The sequence below is a fragment of the Mustela lutreola genome, chromosome 2 (assembly GCF_030435805.1).
Source record: "Mustela lutreola isolate mMusLut2 chromosome 2, mMusLut2.pri, whole genome shotgun sequence".
NCBI lineage: Eukaryota > Metazoa > Chordata > Mammalia > Carnivora > Mustelidae > Mustela > Mustela lutreola.
Window position 1 is genome coordinate 12,956,855 of NC_081291.1, and position 18,660 is coordinate 12,975,514.

The window sequence follows — 18,660 nt, forward strand, 5'->3', positions numbered from 1 at the left end:
CAACCAACCATTTCAGAAACATTCTGTATCCTGGGGTGCCAGGGTGACCCCTAGAAACTTCCCCCAACTGGCTCTGTGGCCCTAGAAGCTACTCAAATACTTAGGATCGAAACAAGAACGTTCCATCTGCTGGTCCACCCGCTGCGGGGCCAGTTCGCCTCTCTGATGCCACGTGTGAGTGTTAATGCGAGGAAAATAATATTTCAATGAAAGGGGGGGAAATAGATTGTTTTGTATTAAAATACTTTATATTAATCATTCAAACTTAATTTTATACAACGAATGCATACATCGCCCAGATGTCTGTCTTGGAAGCGGGGGGTCGAGGAGACACGGGGGTGGGAGCGCCCGGGCGCCGGTACGAGCAGGAGATGAGAGGCGAGGAGTCACCGCGCTTCCTCGCCTCGTCCTGTGCTGCAAATGGAGGAAGAGCCGGTGCTGTCACTCGACGGGGACATCACCGCGGAGAGCAGGATCTGCGACAGCGGCGCCTCTCCGGGCCTCTCTGCCAGGCAAGCCCCCAGAGCCCAAGGCCCTCTGACCAGCGAGTCCTTGACTTAACAGTGGCTGTGACAGGTCACAATGTGAACGGGGACTGCTGAGTGTGTGTGTATGTGTGTGAGTGTGTCTGTGTGAGCGTGTGAGTGTGTGTGTGTGTGTGTGTGTGTGTGTGTGTGCAGACTGGCTGGAGTTTTCTCCTTCCGCAGAACCGCCCCTGGGGCCGTCCCTCCGTGCGCTGGTGGCCGGTGCCGGGCGCCTAGGCGGCAGGCATGTCAGCCTTGCTGAGCGCGATGGCCAGCTCCAGGTCCTCCTGCTCCTGCCGCCGCAGCCGCGCCAGCCTCTCCTGCTCTGCCTTCTCGCTCTCCCGCTTGGCCCAGGCCAGCTGCTGCTCCTCATTGCCAAACTGCAAAGGAAAATGGAGGTTGGGTTACTGGGCCCAGGAGCTGCAACCCGCCGCTTGGGGTGGCACCAGGGCATGGGGGCACGCCTGGCACGCGCTTGTCCGGGCACAGGGAAATGCGATGCTGGGGTGCACTGGGTGGGGGGTGGCAAGGGGAGGGCGGCTGCCCGGTGTGCACGTGAAAAACCAGAAAATGCTAGAAGCCCGTGTCTTGGTGGGGAGCGGGGAGGGGACACGCACAGCCGAGTCCTGACCCACAGTCACATGCACCAAGAAACAGGGCTGAGTCTGTCCCAAGCTACCGCCTCGGACCTCAGAGAAGCTAGCCGCCCGGCCCTCCACAGGGAACCAAAGCAGGCAAGGCTGGGCATCCATCTGGGGATGCAGAGGGCTCCTGCCCGTCCCCGGGTCAGAGTCTGAGGCTTCGCGGGGGTGTGAGCGGGGAGCCCCACTCCGCCTCCTCTCCGGGCACAGCAGGAGTGTCTGTGAGGGCGGCCGCGGAGCAGAGGTCAGCTGAACCGAGGAGCTCAAACAGCAAACCTACAAGGCCTGGGCCTCGAGGACAGGCCGATCACACCAGCGGGTGGCAGACGCTGGGACTGGAGAACTCCGAAACGCACATGGCGCTGCGTTTCAAATGTGCGCGGACAAGCCAGTCTTGAAATGTGGCCTCGCCACCCCAGCCACGGCCCAGGGAGCTCCGGGCCCGCGAGGAGCCTCCTCGTACTTGGATGTTTATAGGCGCCCTGGCATTTATGCTGCCCATGTGGCCACAGTTCTTGACGTCTTTTCCCAAAAGGTCCAATTAAAAAGAAACAAAACAAGGGAGAAAACCATTTTGTTTTTGAAACAAGGAAGAAAACCATTTTGATACCGAGATGGGTGGTTTGTGTCAAACCATTCAAGCTACCTTAGCTCTACAGAAAGAAAAGCAAAGCTCGATGTCACATGCTCTTCGCCACATGTAGGTCTCTGGTTCCCCCACGGGCCCCAATCACACGCCCCACACCCCTGAGCAAAGCTGCGGCCTGTCCTCGGGCTCAGCCTCCCTGGGCCTCTCCTCCCAGCACTGGCTCTGCTGGCTCTGTGCTAAGCACTGGGTGACACCAAAGAAAAGAGGCGGCCAGCCTCTGAAAGGCGCCCCTTGGGAGCAGACAGACAGACAATCCTGACCTGACACAGGCTTCGCAGAGGCCCGAACAGACCCCACCGGGAGCACTGGGGAAGGAAGCACGACAGGAATGCCCGGCTACTTCTGCACACCTACTGGGCCCGAGTGACAACCTGGAATGGGAGCTCCTTCGACAGGTGCGGATGCAGACAGAGGCCTGGGGAGAGAGGCGGCGCCTGCAGAGTCCGGGCCCTCAAAAGGCTGGACTTTCTCTGGGTCTGGGTCCGGGTGGAGGGGTGCAGCTCTGTGGGGTGAGAGGGGCTGCAAGGGGCTTGTGTGAGGTGCGGTGGGGGTGGGGGCGCTGGAGGGAGCCTGGCCTGGACCACATGTGGCCTGGAGAAGGAGGTGGGGCAGGAGGGGAGGCCTCCCTCCGCCGGGCCTTGGGGCTTAGATAGGGACGGGTATGCGGTCAGCATGAAGAGGAGCCGTCTCCAGGAAGAAAGGCCCAGTCTCAGTTTCTTAGAGAAACTACCCAGGAAAACGTTCAGGGCCTGATGGGTCTCCAGGTAGGACTCCCTGGAATCTGGTCCGCGCCCCTCCTGTTTCCATCACAGAAAGCCTCCACCCCCGCACTCTCTGGGGGATTTTCCAACACCTCATCAGGAGAAAAACAAGGAAAAACCCACAAATACTGGCAGAAACAGCTTCCCAGTACGGCGGGCAGCAGCGGGAGGGGACAGCGGGGCTGACAGGGACCTCGCCCTCTATCAGCAGAGGAGGGGAGGGTGAGGGCTGATAAGTAATGGCCAAGGCCACCAGGCCACAGCCTGGAAGCCAGGCCAGAAGGGTTGAGCGCAGCGGGAGGCCACAAGGCCACGCCCCGATTCCACCCAGCCCCAGAGTCTCGGGATGTCCCTGCAGAGCCTCCTGCTCAAGGGGTCCCCGATTTGAAAGGAAATGTGCTGACAGGAACATTCCAGATGCCTTCAGAGCAGACTGGGGTGGGGCCAGCTTCAGGATCAGGTCTAGAGACTCTCCCCAGGCTTGGGATTTGTGCACATTTGAGAAGCAGGCTGGAGCATGGTGTCACAGAGAGGACCTGGAGGAGGAGGGTTGCTTGAGGCTCCCTCTGGGCCTCCAAGCAGCAGAAGAGCATCTCCTGGCCCCAGGCGGGGGGGACCCCCTCGACTAGTCCACTCTGGTCCTCCGACCCGCATGCACAGTGCCAGCCAGAACCTGGGGTGCCTGTCGGCACAGTCACCCCTCCAGGAACGGCAGGTGATGCCTGCTTCATCCCTGCACCATCCTGGAGCTGAGATACAGGGCACAGAATGCTGCCTCCCATGGCATCTCCTGGGCGGTCTTCCTCCAGCAGCCTCTCAGCAGAAACCTGGGGTTCGGACGGCTGTGCACCCGAGGGCACCCGGGGCGACTCCTCACTGGGCCTGAGGCTTCCGGGTCAGGGACACTCGCAGCCACCTCCCGCTGGCTCACTCCCGCTGCTGGGAGAGTCGCACCGAGCCGTCGGACGACGCCCGGCGCGGCACATCCCATTGGAGAGTCGCTCTGCTCTTCACGCAGCCTTCTGGAAAAAGGAGCCATTTTGCTACCCTAAAAAGGCCACTTCCTAATAAACACATTTGCCTGAGACAGAAAGTCTTGTTTTTAAAGAAATCTCGGAAACATTTCCTGTGAACAGCTACAAGCACAACTGACCCATTGATGGAAACTCGGGGCTCGTAAACGAGAGGCTTCCAGAAGGGCAGGGCTAGGGCGCCAACGGGGGGGCTGCCCACATGTGTGCCGTTGGCTTCCCTGAACTCCGGCGCAGGCCACGCGGCTTGTGCATGGCTGCCGGCATGTCCTGGTAGCACTGGAGGACATGGGCACTGAAGGAGTCACAGTGCTGATCCGCCAGGCAGCGAGAGACCTCTCCATGACGCAAACACACGGCCTGAAGGTGGCCCAGACCCAGAGAAAGTCCAGCCTGTTGAGGGCCCGGGCTCTGCAGGCGCCGCCTCTCTCCCCAGGCCTCCGAGGTCCGGCAAACCAGAAACCACTGGCCAAGGCCTGGGTTCCCAGACGCCACAATAACACAAAGGCATCCCAGGTGCCCTAAGGTGGCAGAGGCCGGCCATTTCTGCATCGCTGTATGACCGAAGGGGATGAACCAAGCCTGTCAGGTGTCCTGCCTCTCCCACACCTCAACCCCTCGGAGGGGCCAAATTCCGCAGTCGGGGGCTTCCTCTGGAAAAACTGGGGCATCCGGAGCAGGAAAAGGGATTTTCAACAAAAAATAGCAGCAAGGCTACAAATGTGGCAGAACCTGATCCCTCACCAGGAAACTAGGATGATTCGATACTGAGGTTGTTTCTGGAATGACCAGAAACATTGGCCAAATGACAGCTTAAAACCTCGTTGTTGTTTTTGATATTCTCCCCCAACAGCTCCCAGGGGTGGGGAGGGGGCACAGAAGCAGAATCACGCATTTCAGAAAGCACAGCCATTTCTCCAAATTCCCAACCACATCTACTTACCCCTCTCGCCTACCCAGAACAAGAGTACCTGCATCCTGCGTGAATAGCTCTCTTTTTCTCCTCAGCGTTTTCTATTTATTTTTCCACCCAAACACAAACGCAGTACTATTCAAGAAACTGTAGATAGAGCGCGTTTTGTTTCGGGCTTTTATTAATACCGTCGCCGTTGGGATCCGTCCACAGCGTACACCGGCTGTCGGCAAAATCGAGCTAAGTGGAGTCATAAAACATTTACAGGTCGCCGAGGGCCGGGACCACCACAAGACAGCTAAGCACGAGGCAGATTTGGGGGAGAAGCAGGCGCTCTCCGGGCACCGTGAGGGCAGGGCTGGTTTTAAGGACGGATGTTCTAGGAGCTGGAGCATCTAGCAGACAACGAATCTCCCACCAAACCAGGAAACAAAGCACTCTGTAAATTCGAACGTAAAAAGTGTGCCACAGACGGTGCAACCGATTCTGCGAAGACAACATCTGAAGCTCTCTGAGAACAAGGTTCTTGGTACCGAGGAAGGTACTGGAAACACCCCACGTGACTGCGTTTTGCAATCTGGAATCTTTTCGGTACCCCGAGAAAACAAGGGCTGGGCTTTCCAGAGCCCAGGATTAGCTTCAGAAAAGACACGTCACTTTGCTAAATGGCTCCGCGAGGGTCTGCGTTCAGGTCTGGCAAAGGGCAAAGGCCTTCAGCGCAGTTGTTCTAGGCTCGATTTCCTTCCGTCGTAGCTGGGGACTGAAATAAGTTCTAGAAAATCACACTGCTCTTCCTCCGCGTGCCCTGCCTGGGTCCTTCAATCCTTACTTGCTGCTCAAAACGCCCTGTGGTGGGACCGGCCCAACTCCTGCACAAAGACCCCTCTGGGGACAGTGGAACTCTCTAATGGGATCTTCGCGATCTCGTGTGCATACTTCGGAAGCGTCTGACATCTCAGCTTCCATACATCCATGAACGCCATGGCCTCCAGGCCACAGGCACGATACAGAGTCTACCAGGAAGGACAGAAACCGGCACGTGTGGCCGCCCTGCTGGGGGCAAGCGTGCCTTGGTCACAGAGTACCCAAACTGCAGCTCTTTTTCTTTTTTTATTGAGAAACTGTTTTTCTTACAGAAAAGCAGCAGTACACAATAAATAACACAAGGGACAGTGTAGAGGTACCAGGACATAGAAGCCAGGTTTGCCGTTTCAAAGAGACAAAAAAGAACCCCAGAGAAGCTGCAAGCGGGGGCGGGGGGGGGGGCGGGGGTTGGCGCACAGGGAGCTCAACTTACAGAGGTGAAGTCTGCAAAGCCCAAGGAAGAGGCTTTAGAAGGTTTAGCTGAAGAGGAGGGAGCAAATGGATCTTTTCCACTAAACGGGTCCCCAAACCCCTTTTTATTTTGGAACGGGTCACTGCTGTCAGCCCCGAGTGGCTGGAATGGATCAGGGGGCTCGGGAAAGTCTGCAGAACCAAGCTGGCTTACAGGTGTACTTTTACCTGGAAAGTTTAGGAGAAAAAAAAAAAAAGGGAGAAAAGAAAAGAAAAGAAAAAAAAATACAAGTTACTGACCACAGACAGAACAGAGTCCTGACTAAGGAGGTGGGCGAGCACTCGCAGGGACACCCTCTCCTTCTTCGGAAAGGGCCAGAATGCCACTCTCCAGTGGGACAGATCCCAGGGGAATCCTGGACGGATCTCGCTTTAGTCTCACCTTATCCCGGAGGCTTCACCGGTCTGTGGGCGATGCAAGAAAACCACTTCAGACACGCCCCTCCCTGCCCTACCCCACACAGCTAGAATGTACTGTCTTCAAATTTACATGCAGGCATGTTTCAAAGTGACTCATTTTAGTGGCAACACATTTACTATCACACCGAGTTAAAAAAAAAAAAAAGTCATGGCTGAGCAGAAAAATACACTGTAAGCTTCTAACAATAAAACAATGGGGAGAGGGTAGTATTTGCAGTTAAAAAGGGGAGGGATTAGTTTCACCATATGGGACAGAGTTAGCATTGGCTGTGAGGGTCTGGCCTCTGCTGTCCTGAGGTTTACACCTGTCCTCAGCTCCCGCTTCTGCCCTTTGTGCTCGTGGCTCCTAGGGCCGGGGTTTGGGCCTTCCTGGGCTCGCTAGGATGTCGGGGTCGTAGCAAGGCCAATCTCTACCAGCTGCGTGTGGGATAGATGTGTTCAGAATTAGAGGGAACCTGGGCCATGAGACTATGCTTGGGGCTGTGGCCTGAGGGCAGGTGGCTTCTCCCAACAAGTCCTGCCAATGTGCCAGAATGTTCCACCAGGAATCAGGGGTCTCACCAGGCCTGCCTAGTGACACTTGATGAGCCTTCAGATCTGCCAGTTTTGTAGGGCTCGTTCCTGCCTAACACCACTCATGTGCCCAGTGAAGCACCGGGAGTGAGATGTTCAATTTAATCCAAGCAGCTCTGTGTCCAAGCCCCAGGTTAGAGACTAGAGGAGACTCGACGTGATTCTGATTTGTCAGTCTAGCTGCTTATGCTAGTGTGCACCAAGAACCCACAAGCCAAGGGCCACATTCCACACACAACCACGGACATTTAGCTGACATCCAGAAAACGCTCCCAGCCCCGAGCGGTGCCTCTGGTGTCCCCACGTAGCACCTGAGCCTGGGACACTTGCCTCCTCACACAGCCAGGCTCTGCCAGCCCACCTGCCAGCCACAGCGCATACCTGCCCTCCCCTCTCCACGCCCAGCTCTCAGAAGCCTCCTCTCTGATGCCATGTTTCTACAGGCCCCCAAAGGTCCCTAAGGGGTCTGGGGCCACAGCTTGCCTCTGCTTCTTTTAGCTCTAAGACCTCAACAAGGACAAGTCCCTCAGCCCTAGCTGGCCTCAGTTTCCCATGTGTGAAGTATGTGAGTGAAGAGGCAGGGGTCAGATGAGTGGCTGACGCACAGTGGTCCTCAGGCACGCACGCAGCACGACTCTGAGCCCCACCCCGAGGCTGCCCCAGGCTCCACAGCGGGTGCTACCTTCTCGGGCACACTGCCTACCTCAGGCAGTGCCTGTAGGACTCCCAGGGGCCGGGGAGCGGGGAGGGGCAGGCTGGAGCACAGGTCTGTCTCTCCCTGGGGCCTCGAGTTGATTCACAGGCAGACGGGGAGCCCGATGGTGGGTGGGCCCTATGAGCTCAAAGAGTCCCCTCACAGAAAGCCTCTGCCAAGGCCCCTGGGTGTGCCCCACTGACACATGTCACAGGACTACTCCCCAGAAGGGTAGTGCTGAGTCCACCATGCAACAGGAATTACGACTTCTCTGTCCCACAGCAACTGATCTGTCAAAGCGGAGGCCTGGGGGAGCCGCCCACCACTTTCTGTACTGGTCACGTCTCCACCGTGGGTACCTCCTCCCCTATCCATGACAGAGCCCTGCCTTCAAGCTCGCCGTCCAGCATCAAAGGCTCCTCCCCACGTCGTCGTCCTGACGGCAGCTCTCCCACCTCCTCCTCGTCCTAGTCCTCGGCCCTGCACCCCCCCAGCCCCCCGCCAGGCTGCAGAGAGCAGGGAGCTCAGGACGCCCACCACAGCTTCCCTGGATTATTCCACTGGCCTTGAACACCTGCTCCCCCACAGCCACCATGCACAGCCAGCCTACTCCCCAGCTTAGGGATGAACTAACAGATGAATCAAGGCCTCCCTGGCCCCCAAAACTGTGGGAAGAGGAGACGGCTGTCAGGCGAGGCCAGCCCAGCAGCTTGCAAAACTCCAGGCTGTCCGCCTAAGAACAAAGGGGGCCCAGGCATATCCCAGGGGCACCCCAAGCAGGAGGAAGAGTGGGTGTGGGGCCAGGGTGCTCCAGTCCACGTGCCCTCACCAACTCAAGACATCCTATTTCTCTCTGTAGCCACTGTCCCGCGCATGTGGCCCTTACCTCTCCTGGGTCCCTGGGAACTGCTCCCTTCCAAAGGCTGCTCCTTCTCTCGGCTTCCTGCCCTGAAGGCCATCCCCACCTGGCAAAGGGGCCTTTTAACACAGAGCTGATGCCCATGCTCCTTAGATCTCCCAAAGGCTCGAAGCTGCCCTAGGAATACTCCCCAGCCTCATCCACCTGCCCCCCTGCCCCACCACCATGGCCACCTTCCGCCCTGGCCAGCTCAAGCCATCGTGCCCGCTGTTCCCAGGCTTGGGAGGCCCTTCCTCTTGTGGGCGCCACACGCTCTGAGGCTGCCCCTCCCCACTCTTGGCTGAGATGTCTCCCTGTCTGCCGCTCGGCAGTCCCTGTCACATTCTGTCTTTTGGTCACACGCGTATTTTTTACTCTCGCTAGAATGGAAGCTCTGAGAGGTCGGGGTGCCGCTGTCCATAGCTGTGTCCCCCTGCCCAGCGTGGGGCCCGACCCTCTGACTCCCTGCTGAACAAAGCTTTCCACTGCACAAGACCCCTGGCCCCCAGCCCAGCCTTGGGCCCTGCTTCCCCCATCTCGTGATGACTCCCAAAGGCCCCCAACCCCCACCAGCCCACCAGGGCCCAAGTGGCACCTCCTTCCCTGGGAACCCCCCAACTCGGGGTTTTTTTCTGGCTGGTCCCTCTCCCCAGGATGCGCTCCTATCCTGTCAGCCCTGAGGCAGGCCAGATCTACCACTAGAAAACCAGGAGCGGCACAGCAGCAACCCGCCCCCCCACAACCTGGTTCCCAGATTCCATCTCCTGATCCACGAGGAGGAGTTGTTATGGGTTGAAGGGCATCCCCCACAAACTCATGGTGTCATCTTCACCACCGGCCCTTAGAACACGACTATGTTTGGATACAGGGTCTTGGAAATGGTAGCTGAGTTAAAACGAGGTCCTGTGGGTGGGCCCTAGTCCAGAAAGACTGGAGATTTTGTAAGAGAAGGAGACTAGGACACAGACACGCACAGAGAGAAAACGCTGTGAAGATGGCCCACTACCAGCCCAGAAGAGGGGTCCCAGAAGGAAGCAGCCCTGCTAACAGCCCGATCCTGGACCTCCAGCCCCCAGAGCTGTGAGATGAGGATGCGCTGCTGTGGTTTATGCCGCCCAGGCTGGGCTCCCACTCCGGCAGCCCGAGCCGGCTCGCACGGGGCCAAAAGAAGGACCCCCTGTGTGGCTGCCACAGCAGGCACCGAGGGGAGGGGTCGACCCACAATGAGGCTGCCCGCTCTCATGGATCAAGGTGTACGGGCTCGCCGATGTCGGTGAGCTGGGCTAGCTCGTTCGTGTGCCCTCCGTGGAGGCTTCCATGCCATGAGAGCAGAGCAGAGCAGCTGGGAAAACGTCAGGCCTGCAGGGACAGGAAGAGCGAATCTGGCCTTTCACAGACACCCCCCCGCACAACGGGGACGTGGAGCGCGCTCCCAGCTCGGGCACCTGCCCCGCCAGTAAGTACATCCCATGCTACTGCCGGCTGATTAGGCCCTTCTGGGAGACTGAAGGATGCTCCAAGAAAGGAAACTGAGGACCCTGACTGCTGCTCTCTGCCCTGACAGAGCCATTCAAAAGCCCTGGGAGCGGCTTGGTGGCATTTGCAGCCTCTGGAAGAGGGCACCGTCCCCCTGGACCCCTCCGTGGGCACCCGCCATCCCACCGCCTCAAACCCCCCTCTCTACCCACCCTCCCACAGTGCAGCCTTGGGCCAGGTGCCACCCCCAAAAGAAGATACACAGCCCCAGAAGTAGACCCCCATGAAGCATACCAGGAGGCCAACTCCACCTCGCTTTCCACACCCAACGCGACGGCACCACCCGAGGCTGAATCGCAGGTAGACAAACGTGTCCCAAGTGAGGCCCGCTCCGGGGGCTCCTGGAGCACCCAGAGCCATTCCAGGGCCTAGGAATACTGGCCCTCATCTGCAGTTAGCCAGTACGTGCAAGGACCCTCAAGACCTCAGGCTTGGGGACACAGGCTCAGGTTGCATGGGGAACCTGACCTCAGACGGCCTGGTCTTCGTGGCCTGCCACCCCCAGCCTCCTTCCCATGCCGCTTCTACTTTCCTGACCACCCACAGTGTCCAGGCCGGCACAGCCTTGCCCTTCCCCTGGCAGACCCTTCCCCAGGGCTCAACTCCTCCCCTGCAGGGCTCCCAGTGCCTTGTCCACCTCCCATGGCACCAGCCTTTCCTCTGGCCTCCAGCACACCTGAGGGTCAGTTCCTCGTAGGCAGGGCTCAGTAACCAGCGCAAGTCAATACCACTCCCCTCCCTGGTGTGTGTGTGGGGGGGCAGGGGCTGGCTGCTGCTATACGAGAGCCAAAGGACTGTCCCGAGGGACCCAGGGAACCCCTCTGGTGAGCTAGAAAAAAGTAAGGCATCTGGATTCCCTCCCTTGCAAGAAAGAGCAATATTCACTGGTGCACTCTTTGGTTGATTTGTTTTTTTAATCAAAAACTAAAATGACAACGGACCAAACAGCACAATTCGAATACAGGAAAATAATAAAGAGTTGCCGGGCACAGGCTGAAAATCTCAGGGCATGGCACACACAGCTCCCGGCTCAGCAGAAATGCTCGACTTCTTGGAGCATTTCTTACAGGGTCTGGGGCAGAGGGCAGCTATCTGAGCAGGGATAAGGGGTCTCGGACCCTCGCCCAGCCCCAGAGTGAGCGCAAGGCTATCGCCCACTTTTCTGCTCTTTCCTTCTTTTAAATTGGGAACATCTCCCCACCCTGGTTTGGGTTTGTTGTGGTTTTTAAATTGCTTTTGGGGGTGGTGGTTCAGAATCCAGCCCTGCTAGGATTTCAAGCTGAGGTTTCTGACAACCCAAGAGGTGATCGGGGAGATGAAAAGCGCCGTTCACATCAAAACTGCTGGGGCCTGGTCTTGCCCCCGCTGCCGAAACCGTTGTTATTTAGAAATCATGACTGTGTTAATATGAAACCAGGGCACAGCAACTGCTCTTGATTTCAGAAGGGAAAAAAAAGAAACAGAACGGTTTTTCTCTGGGTTGTCTGTTTTTGTGCTTTGGCAGAGAGGCTGGATTACTGGACCTGACACGTGCAAAATCGGTGGCGTCCTGGCTTGCCGGACACTCAACTGTGCTGGTGACCAGAGGCTTTCGGCCAAGAAATGCAACGCCACAACTGCCCTCGGTCCAAACTTTCTACCCCGCACCCCCATTTATTTTTAGCAGCTGCACTTTTAAAACATTCTGGGTGTAGTTCCTGCTTTTACATAACCACTTCTCCTAACGTCTTAATCGTTTTGCTGATTTTCTGAGATGTAGTTTATCTTAAACGTGACAAAGTCATTTTTAGTTGCCTCCGGGGCCCGGGGCGAAAAAACTCACTGCCGTTTTGTGCCTTTTCGCGGGTCCAGGAACCATGAGTAAGGAAAGATGTTGACCATGGCACGTTTCAGAGAAGGCAGTGATCATCGGTTTTTTAAAACCTGTTGTAAGAGCTCCTGGGGGATGACTCCACACACGCCCCGGGTGGGAGGCGCGACCCTGCCATTCCTCGATGTGGGCACAGAGCAGAGGTGAGGAGGGAGGACCCGTAGAGTGACGACCCCCCGGGGGCTGGAAGCTGCTGGGCTGCAGCCCACAGTGACTCTCCAATATTCAGAGGAGTCCTCATTAACAGGGGAGAGGAATGCAAGATTGAAGAAAAGGCAAAATAGGGCTTATTTCAAACCGCAGCAGTTTCAACAGTTACCCAAGCGGTGCGCCGAAACCGCACACAGGACTGCCTTTAGCAAAAACAATATGAACCCGATGGTTTACCACAGTGTGTGCTGTTAAAAAAAAAAAAAAAAAAAAAAAAAAAAAAAAAAAAAAAAAAAAAAAAAGAAACAACAACAAAAAAAAAACCTCGGTGGCCGGCTCCACCCTGGTAGAAATTTCTTTAATTCTATTTAATTTTCGAGGCCATGCGTGCCCCTGTGCCCCGTATGCCATGAACCCCCAGGGTCGGGGAAGCGGCCGGGCCCCGGGCAGGTGCTCCTGAGTGAGTCTCTGGCAGCAGAGCTCCTTCCTCGCTGTGCCTTTCCCAACGTGCTTTCCAGGAAACTGCTGCCTGGGAAGGGTCCCTGGGAGCCTGGCCTGCCCATGGAAGAAACAACGGAATGCACACTTGAAAGGCTGTGAACGCTCAAAACTCTGCAAGAAGGCAGATTCCCCTCATTCAGAAGTCTTAGGAGGAGACGAAGAGGTTTTTTGTGTGACTCAGGGTCTCAGTAAATCCGATGGGTAAAGCTATCAAAAACACGCCCAAGCGTGAGTTTGTTTTCATCCCAACTGGTCACTTGCTGGGTTCTATTTATAAAATTCAGGGCTGAAGTTGAAAAATGCAACTCCATTTCTGTAGAAGAGAGATAAATACGAAAACAACAAAACACAACAAAAAAATAAAAAACAAAGGGCTTGTGGTCAGGACAGCTGCCCCACCTTAGCGATTACCCTACACAGCATAGGATGCTCGTTCGCACAACTGCCATTTATCCCAGCGTGGAACACCCACGCAGCTGTCACTCGCGCTCCACAACAGGGGACACCCACGCGACTGCCAGGTTTCGGACTGTCACATCACACAGGAGAACTGCGGCTGGGGAGGGGGCACTCCATGTTTCCTGGGCTTCTCCCTTCCCACCCTGCTGCCCCCCTGCCCTTGGAAGAAAAGTTTAACTGGGGGGAGCGAGGGGGGACACGGGGAGAGAGAGAGAGCAGGCTGTCCAGAGAACAACCTTTCAAACTCATAATCACTTGGGAATCTTTTACTGAAAGAGACTACTTTTCACCAACACGTTATCGGTGCTTCCCTCCGGCTCTCGCCTACGGTGGGCCACGGAAGACAAGCGAGGGGAGCGAATTTCTCCAAATGCGATGCGCGGGGCCATCTAACGGCTTGCAAGCGAGGAGTCCTGCAGACGCCCGCCCTGCTCGCTCTTGCTGATGCACATGTGAGGGAAGGCAAACCCGGCAGATCAAAGCTGTGCCAAGTAGCACAGCCCTGGCAGATAAAATCTGAGGTCCCCACCATCACAGCATTGAGATTTTCCACTAAAAATATTTACTGAATTTTAAGAAAATCTGCTTAATGCATTAAGGGAACAGGATGAGGTTTGGTACTGAATTGTGGAGAAAAGCTGAACAAATATTTACTATTATCCACCAGGCATCTCCACCACGGATATGTTTTTCAGCCTCTGTGGTGTCGATGGTGGTCAAAGGTCATGGAAATGAGCTGGGTGATGAGCCCCGTGGAGGTGGTGGGCTCATCCCACCCTTACGAGAGAGAGGAGAAAAAGGGGGAGAAAAATAGCCTTTCTTGTAGGTCCTCAAGAGACAAATATCACTTTTGGGATATGAGAAATGAAGCATTTTGAAAGTTTCAACAAAAGGCTCTTTGGGGTCTGAGTGAAAACTGGGAGGGGAGTTCGTAACTTACGAATGAATTTACAAATCCCAAATCAGCTGTTACAACAAAAGCAATATGGACTGCAGGTCTCACAGCTGTTTTTTCAAAAATCTCATTTGTTCTTTGATTTTTGCTTTCGACACACTCTGCCAGAGCAGCCCTGTGTGCCGACCTGCCCTGCCCCTATCCTGGGGGCTCAGGGCACCTTGGGGCGACAGGGAGACACATGTAGCTATACGGCAGCCACATGGGGAGAGCCCTGGGTCCGCGCCACAGGACATGGTGGCCCAGCCTTTGTTCCTCCCTACAGAGGAGCTCCAAGGCTGCCAACGCGCCACCTCTGCGCAGGCACAAAGGCGTCGTACCCACATTTGACAAGATCACCAGAGTGTCACGTGGCGGGTCAGAAGGACCGTTAGGAGGCGTGCGTGCAAAGGGGCTGCAGAGCCCACCAGGAGCTCCCTCCTGTTGTGGGGGCAGCTTTGAAGGAGTCAGAAGAGCCTGTCACAGAACGCGGGGCCCCCCCACTCTTGCTCTCTGTGTGGCCAGACTGCGCCCCCACACCCCACACGTCCGTCCCACGCATGTGCCCGTGCTGTTCTTCAGCAGACAACGGCGGAGGGAGGGGGGCTGACAGGGCCTTTAAATCTGAGCAACGAAGGCATGAGGGACCGTGGAAAAGTAGGGGCCATGCTGGGCACTTCTTCCTCGGCTCCCTCACCTTGCTACAGGGGGAACCAAGGGCAAGGGGGAGGTGTGGCAGCAGGTGCAGGAGGCACGGGAGATGGCGAGGGAGGGGACGCAGGCAGGCGCAGGGTGGCAGCTCCTGTGTCTTCACAGCTGTGCGCAGATGCAGGATGCCTGCACCCCACCCTGAGGCCCCACAGCCCCCCAGGAGCCTGGCTGGCCAAGCTCTGATTCTTCTGCTCTAGGACCCTAAGCCACTGAACGCCAGGTAACAATTGTGTCACCAAACTCCCACTCAATCTTTCCTCCTAGGTGCAGGAGGGTGGGCGTGTGCTAAGATAAGCAAATGCTTCTATTTTCAAACTCCACCGACTTTGTGCAGTAGAAATGTAGCCCAAAGAACAGTCTGCCTCCAGGCATTTCAAAAGGAAGAAGCCGAGAGGAAAGGGGTGTTTCTCCCTCTGCTGGGAGCAGCTCCGGCAGCGAGCTAGTGCTGTCAGGGCATCACCGCCAGGCCAGACACAGACCCACCTCTCCCCTCCCAGCTGGTGGGGGCGGCGGGCAGGAAAGGCGGCCTCTACCGGGCTGGGCACCAGGGACTCCGCTGGAGCACCCCAACCCTGGCTGGCCAGCAAGTACTGGGATTTTCCAGGCTTCTTGAGATGGTGGTGAACTGCTCTTGTCCCGTTCTAGAGCTTCACATGTACCCACCGAATTATCTCTTTGAAATCATCGTGGGAACGGAATTAAAGTAGTTAAGTTTAAGGCTGAGGTGCTAACCGCACGGCTCAACTGGAGAAGCCATTTTAAAAGTGGATCCTGAGCACAAACAAGAGATCGGGACCCACACGGGCGAAGGTCCGCCAGCCCCGTCTCGCCTTCAGCCTGGCCCCGCAGCGCTGAGCATGAACATGGGCGGGGGCTGCGGGGGGGCCGCCAGGCTCCCTCCAAGCCCAGGTTCCGCAGGGCAGCTCCCCCACAACGGCCAGCTTGTGGGTGGGCGGCAACCAGAAAAGCGCCCGAAGCCAGAAGCCGCGGTCACCCTGTGCGCATCCACACTCAGGTGTGGGAGGGGACTCACGTTCTAGGGGATACAGAAAAAAATTTTTTTTTTAAATCTTTTGACACAAACAGGACATGGATTAAATGCTATCTTGTTTACCTGTGCTCGTTGGAAGTGCGGAGGGGAGGGAGCAGAGGGGCAAAAAAGACACCCCAGGCCTGTGCATGGCTTTATTCTGGAGGTGAAAAGGTCATTAGCAGTAATAAAAGGGTAATAAATTGCGGAGAGGTTAAAGGTGACTAGCTGGTTAGCGGTGAAGGCCCGCTAGCTGGTGTCACCCGGGCGCTGCAGGGCCCGAACGCAGGGCTGCACTCGCAGGAAGTGGCAAGGGTGGGGCCGGGCGCAGGATCCCGCTATCTGTCGCCAGGGTGCGGACGCCCAATCACTGACACCCACACAGCCATTTCCTGCCCTTAAAAAAAATCTGTTTCTCCCTTTGCAAATCAACAACTTTTACCTAGAAACTCTTCAGCGGTGAGCTCTGACTGATCTCGGTCTCTGTTCCGTTGCAGAAAATACACCATTGTTTACCTGGGGGAGGTGTGCCAGGGCCAGCTTCAACTGACAGGTTTCGGAGGCTGTGAGTGGGGCCTGTTTTGCATCTGCAATTCTCTCAACCCTGAATAGGCACCTGCTGGTGACCAAATACCTTGATAGACCTTTCTAGAAAACAGCTCCAAGCACAGACAACAGTGCAGACATTGGAGCTCCGGGTATGTCCCCAGAGGGTGGTCCCAGATGGTCCCTGAGGGTACACATTCTGGCTCGGAGCAAGAGAAAACCCCATCTTGAGCACTAAAAACAGAGGGCCAGCAGAGGGCTACTCTGGTCCCCCAGGCACGCCACCAGAACTCTTGCAACAGGGACGCTTGGTGAGGTTCCCAGGGGAAGGGTTCCCCACCGGGACTGCACAGGCTAACGTTTAACACACGTGAGTTTATCACACATCAAGTAAACCTCAGTCATGTTTTTAAAAACAAACAGAAACAGTGCCTAGAGAATGTGAAAACGGCAGGCCGCAGTGTACGAGAAGTAGGATGGAAGAAACCATGCGGGACTCATCCCAAACGTGCATGTGGTCCCAGACATGCTGAGACAAGCTGAGCTTCCCCAACGAGGACCCTGGAGCCCTCTCTGAGGGCCAACTACCTATGCTCTGACTTTCTCAACTGCAAAGATGTCTGCCAAACTGCCATCTCATGGGGAAAAGGGCCCCCTGGTAACTCCCTGCATGCACGTGGCTGCCTTGGACCCAGCCTCTGTCTGCCCCTGGGAAAGACACTTGCGGAAGGAGGACCCATGTCTTAGTCCCGGGACCCGAGGGACGGGATGGGGACACAAGTCACACACACCGTATCACGAGTAGCCACCATGCAAGGCGCTCTGCCCACACGCCCAGCTGCTAGGCCAGAGCTGGTCCCATGTTCAGTCCGGGAAACCGAGCTTGGTGAGGTTGAGACGCCTGCCTAGAGCCCCTCAAGGAGATGGTGGCAGCGCCAGACCAGGAGGCCCTGGCTCCAGCATCCAGAGATGTGGACTGAACCAGATCCAGCAACCTTCCTGGGTTCTAGTGGCCTCACACATCGGAGCCACCTCCAGGCACTGGCTCCTGGCAGCATTCTAGAGACTCCAGGAGAGCCATCCCTCCCTCTTGGTTTCTGTGAGTGCCAGTAGGAGTTGCATGTTTGGTCTAGGAAAAAACCCTTTACCACCAAGCAGTCTGGACCATCCACTTCAGAGCTCCATGGGATCATGGTTCCATCATGGGGGCCACGGGGCCCCTGGCAGCAGGGTACCCACTTTGCCTTCTCCCCACTCAGCCACACGGGGGCCACAGCTCCCTCTGCATGCCAGGAAAGCCCGAGTGTGATCAGGTGGCAGTCCCAGGTGGTGACGGCCCCCACGGCATGCTGGCCACGGGGCCTCTCCATGTGGGAAAAGGCCAGGTTAGTGAGAAGAGCAAAGAAGCACAATCCATTCTCTCACTTTCAAACTGTTGGACTTCACTTTCTTAAAAAGCAAAACAACAAAACAACACAATGTGGACATCCATACCTGGTTGTTTCCTATCTTAAGCAGCCCGGAAAATAAGAGTTGAACCCTGAGCAGGACTTCCTCCCGAGCTCACCTGCTGACCCATCCTGCAAACAACCAGCTAACTCCTGGCCGAGTCCGGGGCCTAAGCAGTCTCGCTCTGTGCGGCGTGGACGCAGAGGGGGAGGGCAGCATGCACAGCTGGGCCTCGATTCCCTCCATCAGAGCAGAGTGTGGGGCAGATCCTTCCTGTGCATCCCCCAGAGAACTGAATGCCTCCCCGCCAGATGCAACTCATTAAAAGGTCAACTGCTGGGTCAGACATCACGCGTGGGGTGCGCGTCTGAATGGCCAGCATTTCCATGTTGTTAGAGGTTAGTATGAAATCACAGCAGAGCCACCACTGGAAGCTGCTCAAACGACAGTCACCACACCGTCTGTACCTACCACCCAGCAGTGTGTACAGCGCAGAGTTTTTCTGATCAGCCATTGCTTCTAGGTAAGAGAATCAGACGAGACACATTTAGACCTCAATGCAGGTATGTTGTGGTCACTTACAGATTACACACTGCACATGCACCCACCATTCTTCCAGAACCTGTGAGAACTCTGAACCTCTTGGTTTGATTCTCGTCACAGCTTAGATGGGGGTGGAGAAGTCCAGGGCTGGCCCTGCTGCACTGTGCTGTGTGACAGTGGGTGGCCCATGCGACCTCTCTCACTTCCCTTTCCTCTTCTGAGGAGAGCATCCCAGTGCCTGTCCTACCTTGTGGGTCTTACTAGGTCTGGCTAGGAAACCCTTTAGGTCCGTGGATATGACAAGGAGAGTTGGGGCACCTGGCACCTCAGCAGCCATGGCAGAGCAAGGGTGCAGCGGCCCAAAGCCAAGAGCAAAGCAGCCCAAGACTCCCCAGGGTACAGGCCCAAGACTTCCAAGACTAGGATAGCTTTTCTGCTTTGTAAGTCCATGATACCCTAAAAGCAGCAGCGAAAATGTGGTTGGGAGGCTTG

At 56.4% G+C, this 18,660-nt stretch overlaps 1 protein-coding gene across 11 annotated transcripts in view; it reads right to left on the minus strand.

Moving 5' to 3' along the window:
* Window positions 1-209: 209 nt before the first annotated feature.
* EPS15L1 (epidermal growth factor receptor pathway substrate 15 like 1) overlaps window positions 210-18,660 on the minus strand; it is a 95,598-nt gene continuing 77,147 nt past the window's right edge. For 5 of the 11 annotated variants that reach the window (XM_059160352.1, XM_059160355.1, XM_059160358.1 and 2 more), the window contains 3 exons: window positions 18,097-18,144; window positions 5,817-6,022; window positions 210-904 (listed from right to left, as the gene is read on the minus strand). In XM_059160352.1, the coding sequence (XP_059016335.1) occupies window positions 758-904; window positions 5,817-6,022; window positions 18,097-18,144 (401 nt within the window). In that variant the 3' untranslated portion in view covers window positions 210-757. Of the gene's footprint in view, window positions 905-5,816; window positions 6,023-12,360; window positions 12,810-18,096; window positions 18,145-18,660 lie in introns of those variants that run through there. The other 6 variants (XM_059160353.1, XM_059160360.1, XM_059160361.1 and 3 more) reach the window with 6 other exon arrangements.